This window comes from Aythya marila, assembly GCF_965140915.1.
Source record: "Aythya marila genome assembly, chromosome: 6".
Classification (NCBI taxonomy): domain Eukaryota; kingdom Metazoa; phylum Chordata; class Aves; order Anseriformes; family Anatidae; genus Aythya; species Aythya marila.
The window spans coordinates 38,708,158-38,735,586 of record NC_139047.1 but is presented as its reverse complement, the minus strand read 5'-3'; the positions used below and the strand labels follow the sequence as shown (position 1 = coordinate 38,735,586).

General features: G+C 39.5%; 1 protein-coding gene across 6 annotated transcripts in view; it reads right to left on the bottom strand.

Moving 5' to 3' along the window:
- Window positions 1–41: 41 nt before the first annotated feature.
- Window positions 42–27,429, bottom strand: part of GPD2 (glycerol-3-phosphate dehydrogenase 2) — a 65,241-nt gene continuing 37,853 nt past the window's right edge. For 4 of the 6 annotated variants that reach the window (XM_082763012.1, XM_082763013.1, XM_082763014.1 and 1 more), the window contains 11 exons: window positions 18,280–18,444; window positions 17,403–17,547; window positions 12,554–12,747; window positions 10,002–10,136; window positions 9,585–9,760; window positions 8,852–8,983; window positions 8,425–8,583; window positions 6,843–6,955; window positions 6,679–6,757; window positions 6,457–6,555; window positions 42–3,076 (listed from right to left, as the gene is read on the bottom strand). In XM_082763012.1, the coding sequence (XP_082619138.1) occupies window positions 2,951–3,076; window positions 6,457–6,555; window positions 6,679–6,757; window positions 6,843–6,955; window positions 8,425–8,583; window positions 8,852–8,983; window positions 9,585–9,760; window positions 10,002–10,136; window positions 12,554–12,747; window positions 17,403–17,547; window positions 18,280–18,444 (1,523 nt within the window). In that variant the 3' untranslated portion in view covers window positions 42–2,950. Of the gene's footprint in view, window positions 3,077–6,456; window positions 6,556–6,678; window positions 6,758–6,842; window positions 6,958–8,424; window positions 8,584–8,851; window positions 8,984–9,584; window positions 9,761–10,001; window positions 10,137–12,553; window positions 12,748–17,402; window positions 17,548–18,279; window positions 18,445–27,429 lie in introns of those variants that run through there. The other 2 variants (XM_082763016.1, XR_014317733.1) reach the window with 2 other exon arrangements.

The window sequence follows — 27,429 nt, the reverse complement described above, 5'->3', positions numbered from 1 at the left end:
TTCTGTAACTGCCATAAACTGCCAGTGAACGGACCATTTTTATTCAGTTTTATTGATTCATGCTTTCAGTTCTTACTCAGTTAAAAACAAGGCACATTAAATACATCCTCTTATTGCTCTATAAATGCATGCGGCTCATTCTGTATATCAAAAGTAATAAATAATGGCAGTAAAACACCAAGACAGTTATAAAAATGACAACCCAGCCTCAAACACAGTATTTAACAGTTCAGTCTAGAACAATAACTTAACAAAATACGTTAAGTGCCACATGTAAAACATGCAGTGTGCGTATGTGTATTTATACACACGCGCATGTACCCGCACTCCCCCCGTCATGCAGCTTATTGCATAAACAAAACGCCCCCTTCCACAAACCCAGCTCCCTCCTCAGAAGTCACAACACTATTTTTCCACCTGGGATCCGAACAATGCATGACAGTGACATCTACAACAACTGTTTCAGCAGTACATTCACATGGAAAAAAAAAAAAAAAAAAAAAAAAAGAAAAAACCAGAAAAGCCAACGAACAAGAAAAGCTTTCCCAAAAACAAATGTGAAGTGATGAAATAAACGGTTCTAGAATTTTTTTTTCCATGTATATATTCAGTTGTTTTAAGCAACACACACAATCTTCTCGTTACACAAGGCAGTCATACAAGATCTTGCTGTGCCATACAAAAGAGATCCATGAGAGTAAAGTGCCTAAGATGCAAAGCACATTCATATCGGAGGACACACATATAGCCAAGAAAATCCCAAAGTCACGTTCTGTGTGCAGTATTACTAAAACAATAGAACAAAATATACTTTGGGTACAAAGCAGAAAATCCTGGCTTCACAGGGAAACTCGTATTATTAATTCTTAACAGTGCCACTTACAGAGGAGTGGGAGAGGAGTTTTCTTTATACAATACAAGGGATGTTGAAGATTAAATATTTTTCTTTTTGTGGCCTAGAAAAGGTCTCATTACAATTTTTATTTTTATTTTAAATTAACAACAGTATCCTAAACCACTTCCCTCCTTACCTGGCTCCTGCTCACTGAACCAAAATAACCTGTGTATTGTACATCCATTTCCATCCAAGCCTGCAGTGTATGTAAAATCTTATTGTGTTCTTATTTGAGAAGGGTTTTGGTAATGTGAAGCTGTGCCAAACATTAGCATACTTACTTGAATAAACTAGAATATATTTCAAGAAAGTTTACAGTACCACAGAAACAAACCCTTTCATTCATAAAAATGTTTCTTATGCTGTCAAATGTGCTAACTCGTCATTCACATAGACTGTGCCTAACTTGTACAGGACTCAAAGCAAGAGTCAGAACCCCTTAACAACATCTGCATTTTCAGGCAGCTGAAATTTCAGTTAAATTTAAGTTAACATGCAAAAAATCAGTTAAAGGCATTTTACCCAATATTTCCAGAAATAAACCTGGAGAGGTTTTACCAATTGTTTGGGCTAAAAGAAATACACTAATTTACAGAATTACAGATGAGGCTTGCCCTCACTTTTTTTTTTCTAAGGTTTCAAAAACATTTGACTTTTTAAAAATTATTTTATTAAAAGGACTCTGCCTCTACAGCCACAAACATCTGTGCTTATTATACTATATACTAATATTCCTCAGCCTCTCCATTTCATTTAGACAATCATTTTCCCTTTTAAATACAGAAATAATCTTTGCTGTGTTATTGTGCTGATGTTTTTCATTAGTAAAAGTGGTGACAGCAGTTCAAGTATCAGATTTCACATAAGCAGAAATTCTGATCCCTTAGAACGGAGGTTTTTGAGTTGTGAACTGGTATTTATACTCAAACATAACAGAATAAGTTGATCAATAAACCACTCGTGTTTTTCCTTCCTTGTTCTACATCAGGCAAGAATCTTCCATCTGATCTTGAATTTAGTCGACCTAGCAGAAAGGCAAACAGCCAGTTGCAACGCTGTTGAAAACAGATCAAGTGAGTGGTCCTAATTTTTTTATTTATTTTTCTTAATCTTTACATTAATCTGCAGAAAAATAGCCCTTTCACTTTTGCAGAAAATTTAGCGGAATGCAAAACAAGTTTCACTGTGTGACTTTGAGTTTTTAAATAACAACTTGCGTTATCAAAACTGCCATGTTCTACATAGGACCAGTGTTTGTCCCAAACTGGAAACAGTACAAAGCGCTTCACAGCATAAAATGCCACCTGTTAGACAATGCTATTTATTAAAGGAAGCTTATTCTTATTAAGATGGGAGAAAGGAAAGCCATCCTCTAGTATTAACTGAATTATTAGTTTGGATGATCAACTGAGGTGTGTTGTAGTTTTCCAGCTTCATACTGCTGATACTTGTGTCTTGCTAAGTATAGATACCACAGAAATAACAAAACACTCAAAAAGAGCAAAACCTACCATCAATGGAAGGTAGTATAAATAATCCTGACAGTTCTTTACTGAATTGTTCTGTTCCTTTTGTGATATTGTCTCGAAGCCAGAACATCAGCTTTCCCTCTACTGATCTTTGTTGAAGTGGACAGCCCTGCAGCTTTTAAGTACTAAAAGCATATTTGCAAATCTCAACGCAATGCTTTCCTTAAAGGCAGGATTCACTTTTTCTTTAAAGGTAAAGGTGGTATAGAAGTTAATGAACAAGGCAGCACGTGCACGTGTTTGTGTGCACCCAGATCTTTCTGGACTGCATTCCAACTTCTTGTTAATAAACTTCTATGTCTAAAGCATACCCAATCCGAAAGGCCACATGTTGGAGTGTTAAGAGCCGTACAGAAAATCATTAGTAAAACAAGTGCACCAGTGTATTTTTGTAAATGCTACACCAATGGACAAATACCAGTCACCTTGAACAAGCAAGGACAGTCGAAAGCACTGGAATGTTTTCAGCAGAGATGCAGCCACGCATACCCGTTAGCCGCGGCTGTGAACAGAGGCTGTGCTCGAGCTACAGCCCTCCACCGCTGCGGTCCACCGGGATCACCACTCTCTGGCCCAAGTTCTCTTCGGCAGTCTTCATGAGGACAGCCAGCCGGCTTCCAGACACATGGCCCTTCTGAATGGCACTCATGAGCTGAAAGAAACAACACGGAGAGCATCCCGTTAACTTATCTGCAAGACAAAGAGCAGAGGCAGATGGTGCAGCCTCAGCCGTGCTACCACCTCCTCCACACGAGAGATGTGCAAACATCACGGGATGTCCTGCCCCTTGGGCACCAGCACAGCTCCCGGGTAAACCATGGCTGAGCTGATTAGTTCGTCCAAGAGCCAGTGGCAAGTGTTATGTAGATACAAAACTGATTCTTCCACATACAAAGCAGAACTGTTGCATAGTTTCAGACTCCCCTCAAAGCTCAGCTGATATTTCTGGAAAATGTAAATAAAGTTTTGGCCAGGACTCAGTGGCAACAGAACCACCAGTTGTGACCCAATTTGAAGTAATAGTGCAGGTATCCATTAACACCATTTTTTTTTCAGTGGCATTTAAAAAAGTAGGATAACCCATCTATTTCACAGGCTCCTCCCCCCACTTTTTTTTTTTTTTTTTTTTTTAAATCTGATGGAAACTTACAGAAGAACACAGTTCCTGATCCACTACTGACCCTGGACTACACCCTTTCACTCACATGCTCTTCTTTGTAGAGGTAGTGTACTTGACTTCCACAGTTCTTTCAAATCCAAATTTTTATAGACTTTTAAAAGTAATTTGCCTTTAAGTCCTTGAAACTGGACTCAGCTCTACCTTACCGAACACACACTAGCGCTAAGATTTTAGTTAATTCTTTTTTATCCCATGGATAAAGTGAGCATTAGACTTGAAATTACATGCAGTCAGCTTGTCAAAGACTACTGTGGAAAGCAATTGGCACTAACAAAATGCAATTTCTTACTCCCATTGAGTGCTTGGACTCCTTCAGATTTCTTCCCTTCTATAGGGAAGTATTATATCTGCAGCTGGACCTGCAGATAATCATTCAAAACAGGAATGTTTTGGATAATCATGTCAAAACAGGAATGATTACTCAGGAAGGGGAGGCACAGCCAGGTTGGAAAAACTTCCATGCCTTTTGGAGGCCTTTTGGTTACCCCGTGCAGCCTGAGGAAAGGCAGAGGTAGGAGGATGGGAAGCACAGACCAGCTGCAAGAGAGCAGCTACAGGCAGCAAGGGCAGTCCAGCATCGCTCAGACTTAGCATTATTCTCCCCTGCCTCCCTTCCTGCTTCTGAAGTGGTCCCTGCAGATGCTAACAAGGCTCTAGGAGTGGCGTTGCTGTTACACCTAATCCGCTCTGCTTCACAGACACTCCATGACCAGCCTTGGGGGTGGCTTGTCCAGCTATACTGCATGCTCTTCAGGGAAGAGACTGGACAAAAATATCTTAGCCCTCTGGCACTGCCATGAAAACAAAATTTTGGTATGCAAGCCTTCAGAAAAGCAATCGTTGTGGTAAGACAGGTGGTACAATGGTCAAAAAAATAAGTAGATGCCAGCAGGAGAAAATTCATTGCTAAAACTGTAAATCGGAACGACCTGTTAGTGTTAGATACTGATCAATTTGGCCTGCTTTCTATTTGTGAGACCCCTCCAAACACCAGTGGCTGCTGAGAGCGGTTCCCCATGACCAGCACACTGGCAGCCTGCAGCTGGGCCAAGGAAGCCACTTGGCATTGCTCTGCTCGCCACCTGGAAAGCAACGCCGCCACCCCGGGACAACGTGTTCCTATACTCTAATACGAACGTCCACAAATATTTGCACACTGCTTTCCACAAGCATTCTGGCAGTACAATGTAATTACTTGAAAGTTTTCAGAGAGCAAACACAAAAGTATTGGGAGCTGACTTAACAGATCCATTAAAAAATTAAACAAACATTTAGCGTATTTTGTTCCTTCCATGGCAACCTCCTGCTAACGTTGTCACTGCACTTCCTAGCTCACTCCTGCTCAGCAGCTCCCTGCGTGCTGCTCCCTGCCCCTGCAGGAAGGGAGCGCATGGGTGCAAGCGACCCTTACTGCAGCGCCAGTCATCAGCTTTAAATACAGCTTACATTATGAAATGTTTAGGAACATTTTCTTCTCAAAGAGAAGCCAGTAGCCAAATAATTGCACAATTAAAAAATAAAAAAAAAAGTAACTTCGAAACTACAACAAAACAGTGACTTGTCACTTGTATTTTAGAGGTATTATGACTTTGGATAGGCAACCCCTAATGAGACTGTTATCAGAGTAAAGCAAAAAAAACAAGGCCACCACAGACAAATCCACAGCAGACATTAATTGCTGGTTGCTTTGACTTAACCACAGTGTATCCAAACTAACCAAATTATAGTTTAACACAGTCATTACAGTCAGTGGTGTAGGTTTTTTCCCCACTCTAATTGTAAGTTTTCTTATGCAAAGCGATGTAAGAGGGAGACCCTTCTCAATAGCCAGACAATCAGCTATGATTTTCTCTTATATCTCAGTAAGACGGTTCTGGGATATTATATATATATATCCATTTTTAAAAGTACATTCCAGTTACTCAGCTGAATTGCCACATTTTAAGTAAATAAACAGTCCTTTTTTTCTAATGCTGGACACAACCTGTGAAAATTTTCTGCATTTAGATTCAACAATGCTCGTCTTATCTACAGCTCATCTCAAGAGAGACAATTACCATTTCCTTTGCCTTGATCTTGTTTGTTTAACTTGACACAGTGAAGAAAGGGCTGACATTGACCAAAATCCCCAGCATTAATTTATCTCATGTTCGGCATTCATCATTGCCACCATGTAGGAAAGACATGGCAGTCACTTGAAATACCACACCAAGAAAAACTCTACAAAAACAAAGCTAACTGGCATCCTGCATATGCTAGAGGAGCTGGGTGAACAAACATTTCAGTAGCACCTTTAATTTTCTTATTTTAAATCCCTGCAAAAAGCAGATGTACAGGTTGTCAATGTAATATCTTTCATACAAATGAAGGTATTGTTTATCAACCCAGGAGCTGAAATGGAATAATATGGACTGGATGTACCTTAACCGCAAACTTCTTTAGTACTTTCTAAGCTATTTTGAATACTTTAATCATTTTAACTGGCTTAGTTAAACGTCAGGGTGCATAACCACAATGTACCTTCTGACAGACAACTGTCTTGCTTTCAATATACTTAAGTATCATTTCTGTATTGAAAACCAAAATCAGATCTGTATTGCGGTGTACTTGGAAAATTGGACCTGTTCTTTGGGTCTAATTGTTTCTGCACAGGAATAAAATACAAGGATTTTACAGTTGCCTGGAGCTGGCTGTGTGTCATTTTTGTCTTGCAATCTGGCAAACAGCATCAATACTATCATGTTACCCAAGCATCATTTATCTCCTCTCCAACCCAGCTCTTCAGAACAGAGGGGAAAAATACCTATGCCTTTGTTTGTTAAATCTACAACTTTTTTCAAAGAAATACCTACCTGCAGAAACTCAATGAGCTCAACCTGTCCATTTTTGTTCAGATCTACTTCATTTAGAATATCATGAAGTGTTTTTTCATCAATTTGTACACTGATGCTCTAGTCAAAAAAAGAAAACAAAACACAGAAGCGTCAATTGCATTGCTCAGTATGACTTATACCACACTGCAACGCAGGTAAGAGGCTTAAGAAAGAAACCAAAAGAACACAAGGAAACTTTACCTCCAAGACACGCTGCACATCCAGTATAGTAATAAAACCTTTCTTGTCCTTGTCAAACATATGGAATCGCTTCTTGTACCTGCAAGATAACGATTATCAGTGGGCAAAAACTATGTTCAATGGTATTAACTCCTAGCAACATAGGGAACTCTTATTTTACTTACCTTTCAATATCTGAAGGCACTAGAGTGATTTCAGAGCTGTCTGTTAATTGATCTGATTTTACTTTGTAGCCCATTTCGTAATACAGAAACTTTTTAGCAGCTTCAAGTTCTTCCTACGATAAATAAGAAAAAGCTGTCTTTATATCTGAGGAATAGTAAGTCCCTACACAGTTATTTTTAAAACTTAGTACTTTATTTGCTCTTTCCACGTAACAACAGTTTACCTAAGGTCCAACAATTAAGCAGATGGCAGCTGAAAAGTATTAAAAGAAGTTCATCTTTGTCACCTTTTAGTCTTTCAAAGAAGTATCAAGCCTAAAAAAGGCTTCTAATTACTGTGTAAATGCTTTTAGGATCATGGAATGCCTTCAGTCACATATGGAGTATCTATTTAATTCATTAAGAACGGTACTTGCAGATGAGGCCAACAAAATGCCATTTAACACAGCTGATATCACAATATTTCACTTATCTTTCAAAAACCACGAGTCTCAACATCAGGCATGTTCTTTGTTTCAAACAGTTTTTCATGGTAATAATATTAATCTGTTACCTGAGAGTTCCATGCAAGGTTTTTAAACCAAATTATATCTCATGAAGTACTGTAGAGCATGGTTCTTTTCTACAGCTATGGGTACACCAAACAGTGTTCTAAGATAGTAATGCAAGCATCTGCCACAAAGAACATCACCATGAAAAGCCACAGCACAGATTACAAACAAGTGTAAGCATACTGAGTAATGGCTGCAGTAACAGGGACAGACTCCTAGGCACATGAATATAAACTGCTTCATCTAGCAGAGACTTGCTCTTGAAGACAGTCTGGAATAGTTTAGTTGATCTTCTGATCTTACATACTTCAGTATAAACACGCAAGTTACCCTTCAGCCCCAAACCAACAGGATGTCTACATCTAGGATTGGAGACAAAGATTTTGATGGTTTGTGGAATTCTAAATAGGGATGTAGGGTGTGACTCAATGCATGGGTATCAGGTGCCTTCATTTAAGGTAAGACATCTGAACTAAGCTCATTAACTACAGAGCAGGCACACAAAGGCTATCTCAAATAGACAGCCACTTTATCAGCACGGCAAGTAAAATGAGATGAGCCAGTCCTACAGTATGTTCGAGCACTGAACCACTGGGACAAAGGAAGCAAACAGTGGCCTTAAAAATAATTTAGGCCAAAGAATGGTAGCAAACTCCGTTATCACCGCTTTTCAAAAGACACAGCAGACAGAAAGGAGTGATACGAATTGCAAAATTCTCCTCTTCTACGATGGACCTGTTGAGAAGTGTCACTGAACATACTATCCTATTCATGTTGAAATATTAACACCAAGACTGCTTCATTTTTAGAAGAACAACAGGATACAGATCTTCACTTTCTCTCCACCCCTTGGCCGATACCAATGCATTTCACAGCTATTTTTATAAAGACTTTAAAATGAAATACACCAAGTGAATCATTCTCTCAGGAAGAAAGCATCATTGAAGTTTTCTATTCAACTAATTTAGACTGTCAACATGGAAACTACTGAAGAAAAAATAAGACTTTTAGATGAAAAAGGCCCTTTGTACCTTTTTTTTCTGTTCACTCCAGTTAAGTTCTTTGCCCATTATATCTACAATTCTTGGTAGAGCTTCCTCAGCAGCCTGAACATTCAGGAAGGCCAAGCGAGTCCGTCGGGAAATCATATCCACAGCAGTGCGGGCATATTCTTTTACACCATAGATGACCTAAATAGTAAGACAAGGGGGAAAAAACACAGGTGAGCATATATTGAATATAAATGTATAATGTAATATGCAATATATTTAATATATTTAATCATTTATCTATCTATATAGAAATAAGCATGCTCAGGGGAAGTGAAAAAAATGAAAAAATCTGGACCTTAAAGGAAAGGACTTATGAAAGTGCTTTTCAGAGTGAGATGGACCTGCAGTAGAACCTGCTTGTTTCCAAAGAAATTACTCAGAGTATTAGGTAGTTTTTCCTACATACCTCAGCTTCAATATAAGGAAATTCAGACACAAGGCGTTTTCCAACAATAGGCCATCTCTTTCCTGTAACTTGGGCTATTTTGGCTACCTCAAAAGCCTTGTCACCATAGGTAGAAGCTAGATGCTGAGCCACCTGTGGAATTGAAAAATTCATTATGCTTTTGTAAGCACATAAAATATATACCTTTTTTTCTTGTCAGTTCTCTCATCACTAATAACAAAGAAGCTGTAGAGAGTATTAGATTTTGATCATGTGGGAGGAAACAGCTAATGCTGTCAATGGGTAAAACCAGCACTAATACTACTACATAGGTAATATAAACGACTAGCGATACTTCAACTCTTTTGCTACAATCTGATTGTATGTAAAGTATAGATTTTGTTGGGCTTAAGGAAGATAAGCACTAGTGTGTCATAATATTTTAAAGTAGAAAAAAGTGAAGATTAGGAGGAAGGGAAAGAAAAAATTGTGTTTTGACAGTTTAAGAGAAAAGACAAGCAATTAGTAGGTGGGTTTTTGTATGTGTGTGTGGTGGCTTTTTATTTATTTTTTTGATTTATTTGAAAAGCTATCCTTCCCCTAGTCAGATGAAAAGCTCTTATTGGTCTTAAGAGACTTAAGACACAGTACACACACTGACACATAGTACACACTATGCAGGTATTGTGTTTAGTGAAAAGACAAAACCCTCTAACACAGAAGTATCAGAGCATAAGCAATAACAAGGACTCACCTCACTTTCAAGCCCGTAGTCCTGTACCAACCTAATGTAGAGAGTAGGACTCCAGTCCTCAGCCCCTTGTAGCTGCAGCCCAATAGTTTTACTGGAACCCGCATTCAGATCATGTGCCTGAATAGCAGCATCAATGGTATCCTGTGCCATGGCACGGTAGGTCGTCCACTTCCCACCTGTAATCACACATTTCCTTCTTTATTTAGGGAAAGCAAAGGAAACCATGAAGTTGCGATGTACTACACATTTTGCATACCACATTATTCTTACCAGACTCATTCTAACAAGAGAGTCACACTGCCACAGATTGATCATTACCTGATTGTAGGAATGCAAAGAATTACCCTGTTGGAACAGAGTTTTGCATAAAATACAGTGGGGAAGCCCAAAGCCATACTTGAAATGATCTTCAGGTACCTGCTATTGTGACAAGGCCACTGTCACTGACAGTAACAACGTGATTCCGGGATATCGACTGAGTGTCTTTGGAGTTGGGGTCTGTGACCAGAGGACGAATGCCACTCCACGCTGCCAACACGTCTCCTCTTCTCACTGTCCAGAGGAAAGATCAGCCAAAATCAGTCATGAACAAATGTGTATTGCTTTCCTAAGGACTGCACCAATCAATACCATTATCAGACTCTAATCAGTCAGAGAGAAGTTCATTTTTCACACTGATTAAAAATTCACCTGAACAGGGAAATTCTGGGAACTGATCAGCCAAGACATTCAGCTGTCAAATTCTCTCATCAGCTCACCATACCAAACCCAACCCAACCCCACCTTATCACCACATCTTGTCCTTGCTTTTGCTAACAGTATAGTCCTTATGTTGCATTTTAAAAACCAAAATAACGCTCATTCCACATGGACATAACATTTGCTTTTAGGACTTTAAAGGTTTTTCTACAGCAGTTAAGTTATTTTCCCAGATTTTCCTCTTGATAGGTGATCTCTTATTTAGAGCCTCTGTCAGAAGTCCAATTGCACATTTGCACCCGGTAGGCTATAGCACACCCCCTAAGCTTCTGCCTCACCTAGACCATTTGCTACTGCACAGCAACCCCAAATGGCCCAGCTAACTTGCCACAAACCATCTAGAAGCCCTCGCTGTCCTCACTCAGCCACCTCTTCCAGTGCTACCTTCCCAACCTTATTGTTTCAGATGCACTTTCACTCCTCACAAGAAACCTGACTAAATGGCCATTTACAGCCTGCCCTTCTCAGTCATACCCCTCTGCTTCCTGCCAGTTACAAGTTACAATCCCTAAAGCCAAACCTGACTTTTCAGAGAACTTGGAGGAACAAAACCTCAGGGCAACAAGTGGTTAAAAAGAGTCCTTAACAATTTTAGGAAAACAATCTAGCCTCTGAAAGCAACTTTTTTTTTTATTATATATATATGAAAGCATGTAACCAATAATTTAATGGAATTTTCTTGATTATTAAATTTACGATGTAAAAAATTCAACAATTTACTTTATATTGAAGCTCCAGAACATTTTTGAAATAAACTTTCAAATAACTGATAATTAAATAATAATAAAAATAATAATACTGATTTTTTTTTTTTTTATTAACAGGGTGTAAAAATATCCCCCAAAGAACACAAAATAGATTTCAGAAATCAATGGTGCTCTGCCAGCATGTTTAACCTGCCAAAATGAAGTGTTAATCACAGAAATAAGATACCATATTACATTTATAAACTAATGAAACTAGAAAAAGCAGCATGCGTGACACTATAATTAAACAGTTGGAACACATCCAAGCCTGTGTAAGTTGATAACCCTGGCACTGTCTCTGGCAGCAAAAAGGCAGGTCTGCAGTGAGTTGATATGGCCAGCACAGTTGTTAATTCAATAACAGGCAATCTATAAACACTGCTAATTGCATATGTGAAAAACAGCATGCACCTAGGTAGGTTTCATTCAAAAAAAAATTAAACACTTCATAATGCACTTCTGTAAAATACTGTGCAAAATTTCTGCCTTGTTCAGTCTTAATGTTACCAGCTACCTGTCTGGCCTACCACGCTTACACCTACTTCTGCTTAAGAAACCTAAAGGTACATTTCCTGAAAACCGTTTTTTGTGAATTTTGTAAAGTACAGAGCCACCAATTACCCATTTCAGGAATCAAGTAATCCAACATTTCCAATTGCTGGATAGCAAATTTCCTAAATCTAAGATATTGCAGTATTCCTGGAAAATAGTGTTGTTCAGATTTTTTTTTTTTAGTGCTGCTATTACAACAGAAATACAGCAGCACAAATGCTTTCACAGAACTGGTATAAAAAGTCTCACTACAAAGTAAAGAAGCCTCTCACTTTAAACAAGCACTCTGCATCCAAATGAGCCAGCATCTTACAACAAAAATGCTCTCAGCTCAGCTACTGAGGTGAACCACCATCACCAACTGATTTTTTTAAAAAAAAAATCCCATTTCTGCCCATTATACTTCCCCCTCCAACTGAAAAACTATTAGGTATTTATCATATCATTAAGAGCAATTAAGAAAAGATGCCTACAAAATGGAGATAAAGACAAAGGTGCAAGACAAAGTCAGAACAACTTTTCCTTCAAGAAAAGTGTATTAATTCAAAAAGCATATTAATTCAATGCACTTGTATTGATGCATGACTGAACTGACCCATGTCAACAGAACTTTGCATCTGCCACACAAAAAGCCCAGAATGACTTGACTGCACAGCTGGACAGCTACTGCCAGTTAGATGAAAGGTATGTGAAATCTGACTGTTCAGATATCAACTGCTTTCCATTTAAATAGTCCAAGAAAAGCAAGTATATCTGGAAAAGCCTCGTTGATAGCTCTGAAACAGATCAAGATGACACTTACGTCCCACCAGAATCAGATGTACAAGAACCAAAGCTTTAGACAGACAGCACTGGCTCAAACTGAAATATTGCAGGTCCAGCCATTCAAAAACCCAGAACTCAAGGCCCTACCTTCAACATCAACACTAAGGTAGTTGCGCACTTCATTCAAAATGAAGTTTATATCTTCTTCTGTTGGTATCGGATGGGACGTAACATCAGTTGGGCTGTCCGTGGTGCCTGCAATAGTCATCTTCTCCCACGGCAGGAAGAAAATCACTCTACCATCGCTGGTGGCTGGGTCAAGCAGCCCCATGTTGTCAGGGCTGGAATAAAGAAGGGACATGAACAAGTCAGGCATCACCAGAGATCCGTTCCTGTACACCTTTAAGTATTAGAACATTATCTTTGCTCTTGGATCAGAAGATTAAAAAGTCAAATCAGATCTTGTATGCCACCGTGACCCAACTTTAAAAGGTCATCCCAGAAGACGTGAGAAATAAGGCCCTTTAATGTGATCACTGGAATCTGATTTCCTAAGGCAATTAGCAGGCCACATCCTTAGAGCAATCAGGCCTCTGGCACCTCCCATCTCCAATTATTCTTGAAAATCTTGCTACTCCAACTTCAAATACAAGGATCCGAAAACTTCAAAATAGCATTTACTTGAAACTCATATTATGGAATGAATAGCTACTTTTAAAATAAATAATAATAAAAAAAAAGACAACAACATATAACGCCACAGAGGAAAGCTAAAGCTGAAACAGTGCATGCATTAAAATGGAAGAACAGAACTCTGGCTCAGTTTCAATGGGTCTAAGTATGCAACATGAAAAGTCTAAGACCACATATTAGTAACCCGATTTATCAATTAATTTTTGTCACCTATTTAGGGAGAAGATAAGACGTGCAAAAATCCAACGACTTTTATAACCTATATTTGCAGTAAAGGTTGGTGTAGGAGGGCAACATTAATAGCAAGAAGCAGAAAAAAATGAGAACAGAAATACTGAAGTCATAAGCATTACAAGTACATTAAAACAGTAAACTTATGATTCTACATTCTGAGCTTACCAACCAGGAACTAAAGCTCAGACTCGCAAGGGATTTATAGCAAGAAGTAAATTCCAAATACTTCCAGCTCTAGCTCTCACTATAGTGTTCCTGAAGTAGGAACCATGGTTGGCGTGGAAAAAAGGCAAAAGATACCACCTCCATAAAGGCTAATTGGATGCTAATATTCAGAGATTTTTCACTCATTTCCACCAATGCTACAGAACATTTCAGTTTAATGAAATACAGTAGTTCTTCGTGCAGGAGATTTTAACTTATGTATCAGTGTTTTCTGATATAGCACAAAAATCCTCATGTATGAAAAAAACATCTTCATCACTTATATAGCACTGCTTATATTTCAGGAAACAAAAGGCATCTACAAACACTTCAAAAGTAGTTTCTATATAGGAGAATATTCAAGCTGCCTTTTTTTCTATTTGTTTTTGTTTAAAGGAAAGATGCTAATTTTGATTCTGGGTGCTGAAGTCCTCATAAAAACATCTGCAGTTTTAGCAATCTTCAGGCTCTGCACCTACTCCTGATAGCGGAAGGATGATTTAGGAAGCATATCTAAGTGCTAAGGAGCACCAGTGGGGAATAATTCAGTGGACTCAAATAACTACTAACACAATATGCTGAAGGTAGACAGAGACCCAGTTGGATATGAATTACCTATTTAAGAGAGCTACAAGCTGAATCATTGAATATTTCATTTTTAGGAAATCTAAACTGATTACTGAAGGTAAGTTTTCAATATCTGGAAAGGCTAGGAGAAGCTGAAAATTTCATATATAGCATGTATATTAGAACATTTTTTAGATGATATTTATAGACAGCTTAGGCATACAGTTGGAAAAGTACAATTTAATAGGGGAAGTCAACACAGATTTGTGAAAGGTAAATCACGTCAGACAAATGATTACTTTTTAAAATGAAAAAGCTATTGATTTAGAGACAGGAAACTAGAGGTTTAATATACAGTATCAGAATATTCAGATAGCTTCAGACATTTTCAAAAGTATGATGATTTTTTTTTTTTTTTTAATATGATTTAAGTAAGAACCATGAAAGAGAAACCAGTAAAGACTTAAAAATAAGTTTCACCATAACACCTATGGACTGAAGCATTTACAGTTGGGTAACACAGCAAACGATGAGAGAGGATGAAGCAGTCTTCCATATGCCAATTCACTTACCGATTTAATGGCTATCCTGGTAAGTTCCCTCTCAATCTCCTTTTGCTATGTGTATTCCATCTTAGCTAAATAACCAATGAGCCACCAAAAAAAGATTCCACAAACTGCCTGGTCCAGAATCATGCTGCTGTGTACCAGGAACCTACTGAAACCTTCTGAATCTACACATTTTTACACTCCTACAATTATGGAATTGATGTGACCACATGGTACAAGCTATAACAATATCACCCACTGTAAAATTTCTCTAGTGCTCTTTAAAGACCACTAAGACTACTAATATTAGGACTGCAAACTCTAAGATGAAATTGAAAGCAATACCTTTATATAGAGCAATAGTGGCAAACAGACACTGCCTAGGAGTATAATGCAGGCAGACCTGAAGTGTTTCTGACAGCAGACCAAGCATCAAAATACTCAGCCCTTTGTGAATAATGACAGAGCAATAGTAATAGTTAAACAGTTGACTTAAAACAACTGAAGGGGTTTGGAGCATGACTACTTTATATAAGCTTCATTTTCAAAAAGAACAGCAGCTTTATCGGACAATATGCAGAGAACATGACAAATGAGGAAATCTTTAGAACAGATTATTGAATTATACATAAGTATAAAAATGTAAGACACTACTAAATTGGTTAAAACTATTTAAATGAAGGACAAAGTTGAACTTTTGAGCTTGAAGCCAGTACGCGATTCTGGATGTTAGAATATGGCATTTTAAAGAGCTGAACAGAAGCATGAAAGATTTCTAGTGGAAGAAATATTTGAGCAAGACACCACAAATCTAAATAGAAAACAGGTGAATTTCAGTAAAGTAGATCTGAAGTTTAGCACACAAATGTATTTGGAACCTAGAATGTGAAGTAGATCAGAAGATTTAAGGAAGACTAGAAATACCTGAAATTTGTTGGGTGAGAGGGAACACTGCATATATAGACCTCCTGCCCTACATGTGCCAGTCTAAACAAAGGTAGCCAGAATCCTCTTTCATTTTGGCAGATAAAGCACTTAAACAACAGTGAGTGAAAGAAAGTTGTTGCAGCTACTAGAATAGATGTGTACACTAAAACAATGAGAAGAAGAATACTGGGACTATTGATGAAGAACAAATGAGCAGGAATCCCATAGAAGGTTAATGTGTTAATGTTAACATTGATTTTACAAAATCTTAACTGTGTGTCGTGGTTTAACCCAGCCAGCAGCTGTGTTTAGATATAAAAAACTCTACCTGTTATATAATTTGTGCAAGTTCAGGACAAAGTTCTATAACACGTTTATGACAAAGGCAAGCATGAATATAGACGTGATACAAATGAGATTAAATACCATGCGTATTTTCTATTTAGTATACAGTTCCTTGGATTAAGCTACCCCACTTAAAGGAAGTTCTGTACGGTTTTGTTTCATCAGCTGTACTGTGGAGGCAGTATGTGGGCAGATACTATTTTACAAGAAAAGTAATGCCCACATGCTGACATACACAGGGGAACAAGGAGAACAAGAATTCTCTACGTTACTAATTACAATTATTAGGTAATTACAAAATACATAAATTAGAGCTCTCATGCATACCAAGCAATCTTTGACTTTGAACCTACAAAGTGATTCAAAGTTTAAAAACTGACTTTGTGGCCCTGCACTAAAAGCATATAATTGTACATATGCTTGTCATAGTATACGAAGAAGCTAGGATTACAAGCTATTTATTGTCACTGCTAGTGCTTTAAAGCAACCATCAGGTCATTTCCTCATTTTCATGTGCAAAGACACAAGAGACTACAAGAATAATTATATACATGGCCAAAAATGCCTCAGTTTTATAGTGTATTGTTATGTCCTATTGGCACAACTTAGACAACAATATTTTGTATGCTGGAAATCTAATTTGGTATTCACAGAGGAGGGCAATGATCGTATGGAAGGCATCATTTTCAGTGCACTATCAACAGAACTGATTGAAGTCTATAAGCGTAAATTGCCAATAGGAAACTAATGACTTCAGGAACCAAAGGTATTATTTGAGCTTCGACTGAAAAGGCTTACATGTACATGTATGTGGCACGGAATGCCACAGGAACCTCTTCTGTAACAAGTTCAGTGGAGGAATACAGGTTCTTTTCACCAAAACAGCCATGGGAGGGCTGGCACCCCTGTACAGTTTAATACTACTTTGCACTACACACTATGCTGCATACATGCTGCACTCATATTTACTATGAGTAGAGTCGATATAGACTAATACTAGTGGCAGAGTAACAGCAGATGTACTGTTTACTGATTACATTGCCTAGAGTGTCTGATAACAAATAGGAAAGAAAATTTTGCATGAAGGTGGCAACCTCTCTGGAAGGCTCTATACACTTGTTTTCTGAGGGGGGGGGTGGTGAACAAGCAGTCAGTACGCTCAACCCACCCATTATTAGAAAAGCCTCCTTTCACAAGTCTGTGGCATATACTCTGCCTAGATGTCCTTCTGCTTCAACAGCACATCTGCCCTGGTAAGCTTCAACTACAAACTGTTAGACTTCAGTCTTTTTTCACTAGATAAAATTGGTATGTTAATAGGCATAGTGCCAGAACCTTCTCTTAAAGGAAAAAAAAAAAGGAAGGAGAAAGAAGCATTCCAGTTTACCATAAAAACCACAACTGTGTCTCCACAAGCTTGTTTATTACAGACACCAGCAGAGATTGTTACAAATGGGTTAGGTTTTGAATATCGTTACCTGTAATAACCAGGCATCACAATATGCACGCCTGCACTTGGCTGACAGATGTTTGGTACTTCTTGATCATCCATTTTGCGCACAGAGTCTGTGAAAGGTCCTGTAGCATTGATAACACATTTGGCTTTGACATCAAATTCCTGCCCTGTGAAAGAAAACAGCATCAATCATGTGCACCATTTGTTTTCCTGCCCACTGACACTCTGTATTATTAATCTGCCTATGAACCTAACCTACTGTAAAGTATATTGTCTTTGTCTGAACAGCTGGAATTGTTTTGGAATTTTTTTTTTTTTAGAATATTAACAAAGTTTTTATTTAATACCAGATTTGAAAGAAAACCTTTTGCAGTAAAATTCTGTTTTGTCTGCAAAGGCAGGGTAGGAGACAGGGTAGAAGTTGAGCTGAAATCTGCCTCCCAGACGAGAGATTTCAGTCTCAACCCATAGACTCAGTAAATGGTATTATTACTGTACAACACAGCATTTTACAATATCATCTTTGCTTGACAGAAGGGTTTGGATGTAAAGCTCAGTCTACCCTGCCAAAACACTGGGATTTGAGTGAAAAATCTGACAGAAGTTAAAGATGATTGACACTAATGCTATGCCACTGCACTCTGGGAAGATGGCTCCTTTGTCAGTTCATTGATATTTACCAACAGCCTTTCCCATTGCTCTTTGTTTTATGACTTCTGTTTCCTTAACGAGGAGCACACTCCCTTAAGAGTGCCCTTTCCTAGCAGCTAAAGCACAGTGATGCCTGCTGGAGAGCACCGTGGTGTTCACCAGCTGCGCAGCGCCAAGGGCGCACAGCGGGCACAGGGCACCCAGCCCTCGGACCCACACCTCCGCCAGCAGCACCACGACACACACACCTGTGAGGACGTCCCTGCAGCGTGCCCCGCACACGCGCTCCTTCCCGGTGCCCGGGTCCGTCGTCTTGAGCAAGCGCAGCACTTCAGCGTAATTGGCGGTGGCAGCGCCGTACCTGGCAGCAGTGAGGGCGATGGCGAGGTTCATCCGCGCGTCGTTGTGCTGTCCTGCAGCGGGGACGGGGCCGGGGGAAGGACACGAGTCACCTCCAGCCACGGACTTGTGGCGTGGAAGTGTGTCAGAACCGATCTGTCACATCTGTCCCTGTCACATTGAATAGGCGTGATGGCTGCTCACGCCTCACAGGAATTATTTACAGATCCATCCTCCGTGCGGACCGGGGCATCCCAGCGCGGCACAGCCAGCACGGCCCTCGCCTTCCTCCCCCACAGGCACTGCCAGCAGTGGGGACCGCTTAACATCCTGCACCCCTGCACATTATCAGACTGAGAATTACTACTTTCACCCCCAATTTAGGGGCAGGCAAATCACTTTTTTACCCTTCTGTGTGTGACCATGCTGTAATTCTGGTGCCAAACCCACGTATTTGTTTGACAGTCCCACTACTATTAATCAACAATTCCCACTGGAAGTTGTACCAGACTACATGCACAACCCAAGAAGCAGTCTCTCAGACTGTGCTAAGTTAGTTTTCTGTAACTTAGAGTTTCATATGCATTTTAACTTCCCAACATACAACATAGAACCATCAAAAAGAAATAAGCAGACAAGAACTAATGAACAATTCTTAACATATATCATTAAAGATTTATTACTGAAATTTCCTCGTTAAAGAAAACCAAGAGTGAGGCGGAGGGACCGTGAGGGGAAGATGATTAATTACTTTAAAATACTGGCTTCACCTGAGACTTTTCCTATTTATTATTGCCACTGAAGTTAAAGTCCAGGATGCTGGCTAGAAAGAATTACTATACATTAAAGGGGCCAGGTTCTGTGTGTCCTGAATAATTAATTTACAGAAGGGCTAAGCTTCCTGAGACATGGTTCACTTACCCACATGTTTGGACCAGTTCTATCAAAGATAATACTGGTAAAATGATGAATTTGTAATAGATATTGTTGTTGATTTATGTTGCCAGCATTCCAAATGTTTAGTACAAATGGTTTATGCAAAGTTCGGTCCTTCTGATTCTGCCTGTGCATCTTGAACCACCGTGCAAATAATCTGCTTGTAACTAAAAGGGCAAAGTTATAAAGATGGGATCAATGGCCTCGAAGGTGCCACCTCCCCTCTCCAAACTTCTCATTCTAACCCAGCGCAGACGGTACAGCACCATCAGTCTTCAATCACAAGAAAAGTTATGCGAAGTGAACAGAAACAGTAATATGATAAAGCACCGATGAAGAAACAAACAGTAACTCCAATTCAGCGCCGCAAACAATGCCCAGAATAAACTGCAGAAAAGAACAGCAAAACAGCTTAGCGAGATGTCAAGGAAAGTTGCAGATGCTCCATCACAGCAGATGTATAAGACTAAACAGCCATCTGTCAGGAGTGGCAGGCAAATCATTAAACAAATGCATCAACATTTATGCTGCAGCAGTGTCAGGGAAGGGATGAAGTGACCTTATGAGGTCTCTCTCAAAACTCTGCGTTTTAACGAAGGGAGGAGAAGGTACAGTCTCATACACAAAGGGAGCAGAGCACTAGATGAAAGAGAGACAAAGAACAGCAAGAAGCTGTGTTACAGTACAGCAGAACACAGCGCATCCAGAAAACTCTTCTAGCCCAGGGTCAGAGGCTTTCAGAAGTGCAGTGATCTGGAAACATCCCTCTTCACTCTGGTGCTTGATTTGGGGGCTGCCTGGCCTATGGGATGCTGCAGCTCGTGGCAGCACAGAGCAAGAAATCCAGCTCAACAGAAACACTACCCTAGAAGAAGAGTGCCATCTATGTACGAATGAAACCCTGAAGGCCCTGTTTCATGCAGCAGAGTTTATTCTTTTATTTTAGAAGGGACTTAGGACCAAGAAGGCTTCCTCAGTTACTTTCTGAACCTTCATCAATTTGTTCTTGCCATCAGTACCTAAGCTGGTAGCTGCTACAAACAGGTTTTCTGCAGGGTGCGGATTCACCCCACAGCAGCACAAGCTACAGCAACAGCTCGTAGCGGTTTTAGTAGTCTGTGGCAAGTCTTACTGTTCAAGTTTCTGCAAGCTTGCCTCTTCGCAGTTCCACGACTTGTTTGCCTTTGGTCTGGACAATCTGGAGAAGCCAGTCAGCAGAATAAATAATGTGAAAATAGGTGTAATTTCAAAAAAAAGAACAAGCAATTAATAATTAATAATTACTTGTTAAGCCTAAAATCTAGGAGTTACACAGCATTTTGTCCAAACTCCTAATTCTCAGAGTCAGAGTGAGCTAAGGATATTATGCTCAGTGCATTTCACAATTTGGACCACTCTTCAAGGTAGCATTTGCATGCTTCTCATCCATTTTCCCCTCATCATTATTCTGATGCAAGGAGCCCCTTGCTATTATTCAATTCTCAGCTGTCCAGAAGGAACTCTGAGTGCCAATGTAATGTATTTGCAGGAAGAGGACTGAGAAATAACCAGTTTCTGATTAACTACACACCTAGAAAAACCAGCTGGCTTCAGACCGAGGTAACCTATGGTGTGGAGTCCTGGATACTTCAGGGTACATGTGGCAGAGATCTGTGGGGGTCTAGATTTGGAAGCAATGAGGAGTGACTTAACCAGCTCAAAAATATATCATCTGTGGAGAACAATACCTCAACAGTTTGGTAGGATGGGGTCACAGTACAATCGCTTTTCTACTCAGGAGCATTTTTCTGTTGTTGTTTTGGAGGGTTTTTGGTCTATCTCTCTCTCTCATTTTTTTTTTTTTTTTTTTTTTTTTAAAAGGGCCCTTCAACTCCCATGCACACACATTTTCCCCCCAGGCAGTGACATTAAAACCCTGTACTTCCTACAGAGTTATCTTTTTCTTGACATCTGAAGTGGTTGCTGTTCCTCCATGCAAACCAGCTATCACAAAGGTATCGTAGCCAGATCAGTTCTCACTATAGCACCAGTCACGGTTGACAAAACATTTTTCACTGATTAAAGTAAAATAGCATGACTGAAAACAGCTAGGTTTGAAATAGTAATCATTCCCAGTTCCAAACAGGCTGGAATGTGTTCTGGTACTTCAATGATCCTTACCACTCTAGAGAGAGAGAGAGAGAGAGGACAAAAAGAAAAGCAAAAATTCTGCATCTCAATCTTTGTTTTTTAAAAAACTTTTTATTTTTTAGTTAAATGCCAAAGATTCAGGTCCTCCAGAACTAAGATAAAAGCCTCTAAGCTTAGCTTTACATGCTTGTTCTGGAGAAAGTTTCCTTGACACTAGAGCTTTTACCATGTTCAGAAAGTGATCAGGAAACTCAAGGTATAGTTGTTATAGTTGTGTGATAAACAGCAAGGTAACCAAAGGCTCCTGTGCCAGGTTCTGTATTATCTACTGAGGACGGCTTTGTATCCATTGTCCTTCATTATCAGTCACTGGTGCTCCAAAGCATAACAGAAGACAATTAATTCCCCTTGCCCACCTTTCTATTAAACCATGTGTTTCTTCCAAATGTGATAAAACAAGAAGTTGTTTTATAACAACCGAACAGCTATGGCCAATTAATTTGGGATTCTTTTTTGTATTAAGTTAGCTGCCAAAGATCTCGTAACTAACCTAAGGGTGATACAGTGGATTTATAATTACGAGATGCACCACCAACAGGTGTTTGCAGACACCCTGCCCCAGACAGGTGAGTGCTGTCCCAGTCCTGCTGCTCGAGGGCTCATTTTATAGGCACTTTGCTGTATTCCTGCCAGTTGTGGTCAGCTGGATGCACCTCAAGGTGATGCAAATGGCAGCCACACTTCAGCGTCTTTGGAACAAAGATCTAAGAGCCAACCACTGCAACATGCCAAATTTTCTTCATAACTCCTCCCGAGGTATTGCTCAAAATTAAGAGTGTGCTTAAATCCACTGAATTACTTCTACTAGGAAAAAGTGAAAGAACTGCCTTTCTCGTTATTTACTATTGTCATCTGCTCATTGTATAACAAAAGTTAACTTACCACAATTTTTGCTGAGGGTAGCCCACATTGCTGTTACCAAAACTCTGGCCTAACTGCTTTCATCAAAGTGACACCGAATCCTCTTAAAAAAGGAAAACACCTTACTCTTAGAAGGCACACTGTTGAAGACATTTAGTGCCTGAAGACATTTCGTCAATGTGTTCCACATAATTTTAAGATCAACAGTGATGCCATTTGGTTTATAATTTTTCAGTAATTTAGGAAATTTCTATTTTCATTCCTTCGTAGCAAATGCTGTATTTCTTCAAATAAGAACAGACAATGCTTCCGTTGGCACTGAAAGAATCCTCCTACAGGGTGCACATAGTGTACATTCAATTTTATTTTTATCAGTGCTGAACCACAGCCAGTAGTGGTAACAAAGCCCACAGACTGTAGAAATTTGTCTATGACTGATTCAGTCGTATTGTGTGAAAACCACCACATTAATAAGGCATTCCGGTAGTTCTGGTATATTCTGTACTGTGTCACTCTGACACCTATTACTTTTATATCAGCTCCCGCTCTCTCCTCTGCAACTCTATTCAGTTGAAAATAAACACTCGGTAGCCAGTGACTGGGAGGCTGGAACCTCTATTAATCCTACCAGTAACATTTTATTCATACTAACTTTTTTTAAGCTAAGAACCAACACTTTGTTATTGAATAGAGCTGCTGCATGACATTTATTGATGTAAACGCACAGACGCTGCAACAACTGCCCCAAACACGCTTTGCAAAAAGACATACTACAACAATGCTGTTGCAGTAGAAACCAAACTTCTTGGTTTAAGGAACAGGCTAGTCCCTGCAAGGGACATGAAAGCCTTCTCACCTTTTCTCAATTTAGTCTTCTCTATTTAGGCATATCTAGTTATTGCTGTGGATGTCAAGCTTAATACAGAGTTGGAAATTAGCCATGCAAGAAGTTACATGACAATCCTGATGAAGTTTTTCAAGAGGACACATCTTACCATAGAAGCACTTACCAGGCTTCTTTAGAAAGGAAAAAGACATTAAAAGAAATATTTGCATGAGAGAACTGAGACCACAGTATAGCCACAACTTTGTATCTCCACATAAAGATGTTGTTTGTGTTTTGTTCTTTTAAAAACCTTCTGGGATAATAGCAAGCTAAATGCTTGCATGTTACTCCCCTACTGTTATCACTGAGCTCCACTTACTTAAAATACTTAACCTGCAAATCCAGGGTAGCCCCCTGGATTTGGAACATATCCAAAAAACATCATCTATATCAAGATGGGATATTGCTGGATCATCAAAACATTAGTGTCCATTGTACCTCAACGCACTGATGTTCTAAAAACCATTTGAAAAGCATACTTATGTTCCTATACATTACACTCCTACATCAACATTGCATGAGGTAACTGCATTCACACAGGAAAGAAAACAGTGCATGAAATCAAACATGTTTTATGTGCATAAGAGTGCTTTTTTTTTTGTATATATAAAAGTCTTATCAAAACCTTACTAAACTTAAGGCTGATTTATAATTATAGATCAATGTACATAACTAAGATATCAGAGCTGCTTGCATCCACCAATTCTTAAATAGAAAGTGCTTAATTACATGAACATTTTTATTACAAGCATTAAAACAGGAACTCAACATCTGTTGTGGATACTGAAACCAGTTATTTCCAAGTTTAGGCATTGTGAATCAGCTGGAATGACTCAAAGATTGTTCCAGACTTCTTTCAGAAAGAACACAGTAAATTCTTTTCACCAAAACTACGTAGAATAAGTTGATATGTTAACATCAAATTTAACCCATGAGTCAAGTAATTAAAAATGCCCTCAGATCCAAAATATTTCTTAACTCTGAATCACAAGAAACTTAAGCCAGGTCAAACGTTCACCAAAAACTAACAGACTTTCTAGCATACATAGCATACATGCATTTGTTCTTGGACTGCTTCAGAGGGAAGAGCGTTCTGACTCAGTTAAATCAGTTCCATCAACACCCACATCTAACACAGCAATATCATGCCAGACTGCTAATACTTCTTACACAAATCATGTATAATTTTTATTCTGCTTTCCAGTTAGTTATCCATGCTGCTGAAATATGTCCTAACCAAGTAAGAAAGATGATACACATCTAGCTATGTATTTTGCACTGGAGGAAAGAAAGATGCGTGACATTATTTTAATTATTTAAGATCTAACCAAAGATGCATACATTTGTGAGCTCTAACTTCACAGCAGCATTAATGAAAAGGAAAGCCTTGTGTTTGGCATTTGCACAGGTAAATTTATTCACACAGCTTCAAATTCAGATTTGTATCAAATTTTTAAATACTACAGTAACAGTCACTTAAGTAAGTTCTTGCTTCCCCCATTTAGTACCAACTTAAACAATAAAAAAAAAAAAACTTCCTCAATCCTATGAGTGAGGGAGAAATAGAAGGAACTATCAGCACCCGACTGCTGGGTTTCCCTCCTCAGAGGCAAGAAGACAGAATGCCCATTCACTAATGAAGGCTACCTTTACACTAAGGCTACCTTTACTAAACCTTAACACCCAGCCTGAGAGTGCACAGCAAAGACCACCCAAGGTGGGCTATAAGCATTATTTCACAAGACAAACTCAGAAGAATAAAATTCAAGATTTTCATAAGGCAAATTTAAAGGAACGAAGAAAGCTGTAACCAAGAAAATTGCATATATGGATAAAAACAAAACAGGATCACAATGAAGGTTAGAAAATGAAACTACAACACATTTCAACTGATGTACAACTATAAACAATGGAATACATAAAAACAGAAGGTCCATAAAAGCTTTAAAAATAAAAATCACAAGGCAACACCCTGAGAACATTCATCTATTCAACTGTACTATCATGGTATGGTACAGAAGCTAAAACTTGAATTGAAACTAAAGGTATAAGCATAAAAAAAAACACGGCATGGTACCAGGCGCACTAGGCAAGAGAAAATTTGAAACTGTTGTTCTGTGCTACTGCTTTCTGATTATGTTCTTTCCCACTTCTTTTGTATCAGCCTTCAACTTGTCACTGCAATCATATTGCAGTGTCAGTGTAAGTAAAAGCACAGTGTTAAAATGAAACTAAACATTGTCACTGTCAGTTTGTGGAAACTGTGCTAAAGTGTCACAGCGAACAACCGTCAGGGCAGGTCTGCTGCGGCCACGCCACCATGCCGGGCAGGAGCGCCACGATGCCAGCACAGCATGCTGCCTGCCCACACGGTGCGACACCCAGCTAGAGCTTGCGCTGCACCAGCTAACAGCTTCGGGTGGAGGCAAGCTTAAACTAGAGGCAACTTCTACTTTGCTCACCACAGTAGCTATATTTTAGGCATGAACCAACTCTGGACTAATTAGCTGGTTATGCACATGCTGTTTTCAAAGGACAGACAACAACCACTGCTGTACGACCCAAGAGAAACCTTCCCTTTCAAGTGAACGGGAAGTCGAGAAGACCCCAAACTGTGGGGACAGGGCCTGCAGTGCGCCATGGGGCTGGGCCGACATATGTAGGGTGGCTGTGAGGCAGGGAGCACCTATGGCCGCCCCACTGCCCCCACAGGCCCAGGTGCCTTTGGCCTACACAAAGTGCCACCAGCACGAGGACGAGGAGCACTGAATGGTGCACTGCCCCATGTGCAGACAGCTTGCTCGTGGCCTCATAACCCTCCTCATAACCCTCCAAGCCAGGGCAAGAGCAGGCCCCGTGCCCCCCAGCAGCCTGGGCTGGCTCCTTCTCCTCAGCGGGACGGAAACATCCACACGCAGAACATCTCACACGAGGTGCAGCATCACGGGAACCACACCGTCCACTTTCCCTCAACATACCTATAATCCTAGCTACAGTATGGAACAGAGTACATGTTAACTAACGACCTACTATTAAGTTCACATAAAACGCACACATAAATTACAGCAGAGTTACATGCTTCGACGGAGTCTTCCCTCTAAAAGCCCCAGCACACTGGGGAATACTAAGGTGTTTGTGGCACAATGTGCAAATAATGTCATTTTGCTCAGGAATAATCCTAAATCTTTTAGGTAAGATGATCTGAAGAATTATTCCCCATTCACTTCTTAAGGGACGCAGAAATCATCCTTCGCTTATACGAGTATTAAAAAAAAAGAAAAAAACAGAGGCATAGAATTCACTAGAATATTCATCATTTCCAACCTTAAACCCACAGCGTACAAACAGATGAATCCAGCAAGTCAGAGAGCAAAGCCAATTTAATCTGTGGCTCCCCTGAGGTAAATGTAGTTCACAGTCCTGCCCCCACCCCAACCTCAGCCATAATCCCTGGTTCCTGGAGGTAAGAAAGCACTGGAGTGAGGAAAATTCTGCAGCGGGATATAATGATCCAAAATGACAGGGACAATAATGACAATGAATTTCATGTCTCCCAGTCATGAGCTGGGGATGCTTGACTGGGCTGACTTACACAATTAAATTGTTACAGGTACAGCAGGAGATGCAGTTATCATCTGCATGCTTTTGGGAACGACGCCTCCGGAAAAAAAAAAAAAAAGTGCTCTGGAATGCTCAGCCTTTTGTTGTGAGCAAAATACCACTCCTGTAGGTACAGCTGTACCTTTTGACAGAGGAAAACTGGGTTAAAGATGCGAGCCATTTTAAGCTATTGATTTTATTCCTTTTGAAAAGGATAGAACGGGCTCTGATGGATAAAGCACTACATGATTCAAGTCACCTTGCACGGAGATGCAAGGCAAGTAAACAGAGACCCAGCTGATTTTATCAGAGAATTCAGAAGTACCATTTATGACAGATTACCTTCCCCACTAATATTTATACTAACGTCAGTAAAGAAAAATACCATTGCTTCTATAGGTTCAGCCAAAGACTTGCATTTCATTTTGCATGTATTCCACTAGAGGCAGCCAGTATTAGCTTTACAGGCTTTCTCATAGCAGGCTGCTGATTTTCTTCAGGATTTCACATACAACTCTATTATATATAACATGGGACAAAATGTATTTGAAAGTAACTGGATATGGAGAATACCGAGTCTTTTCCA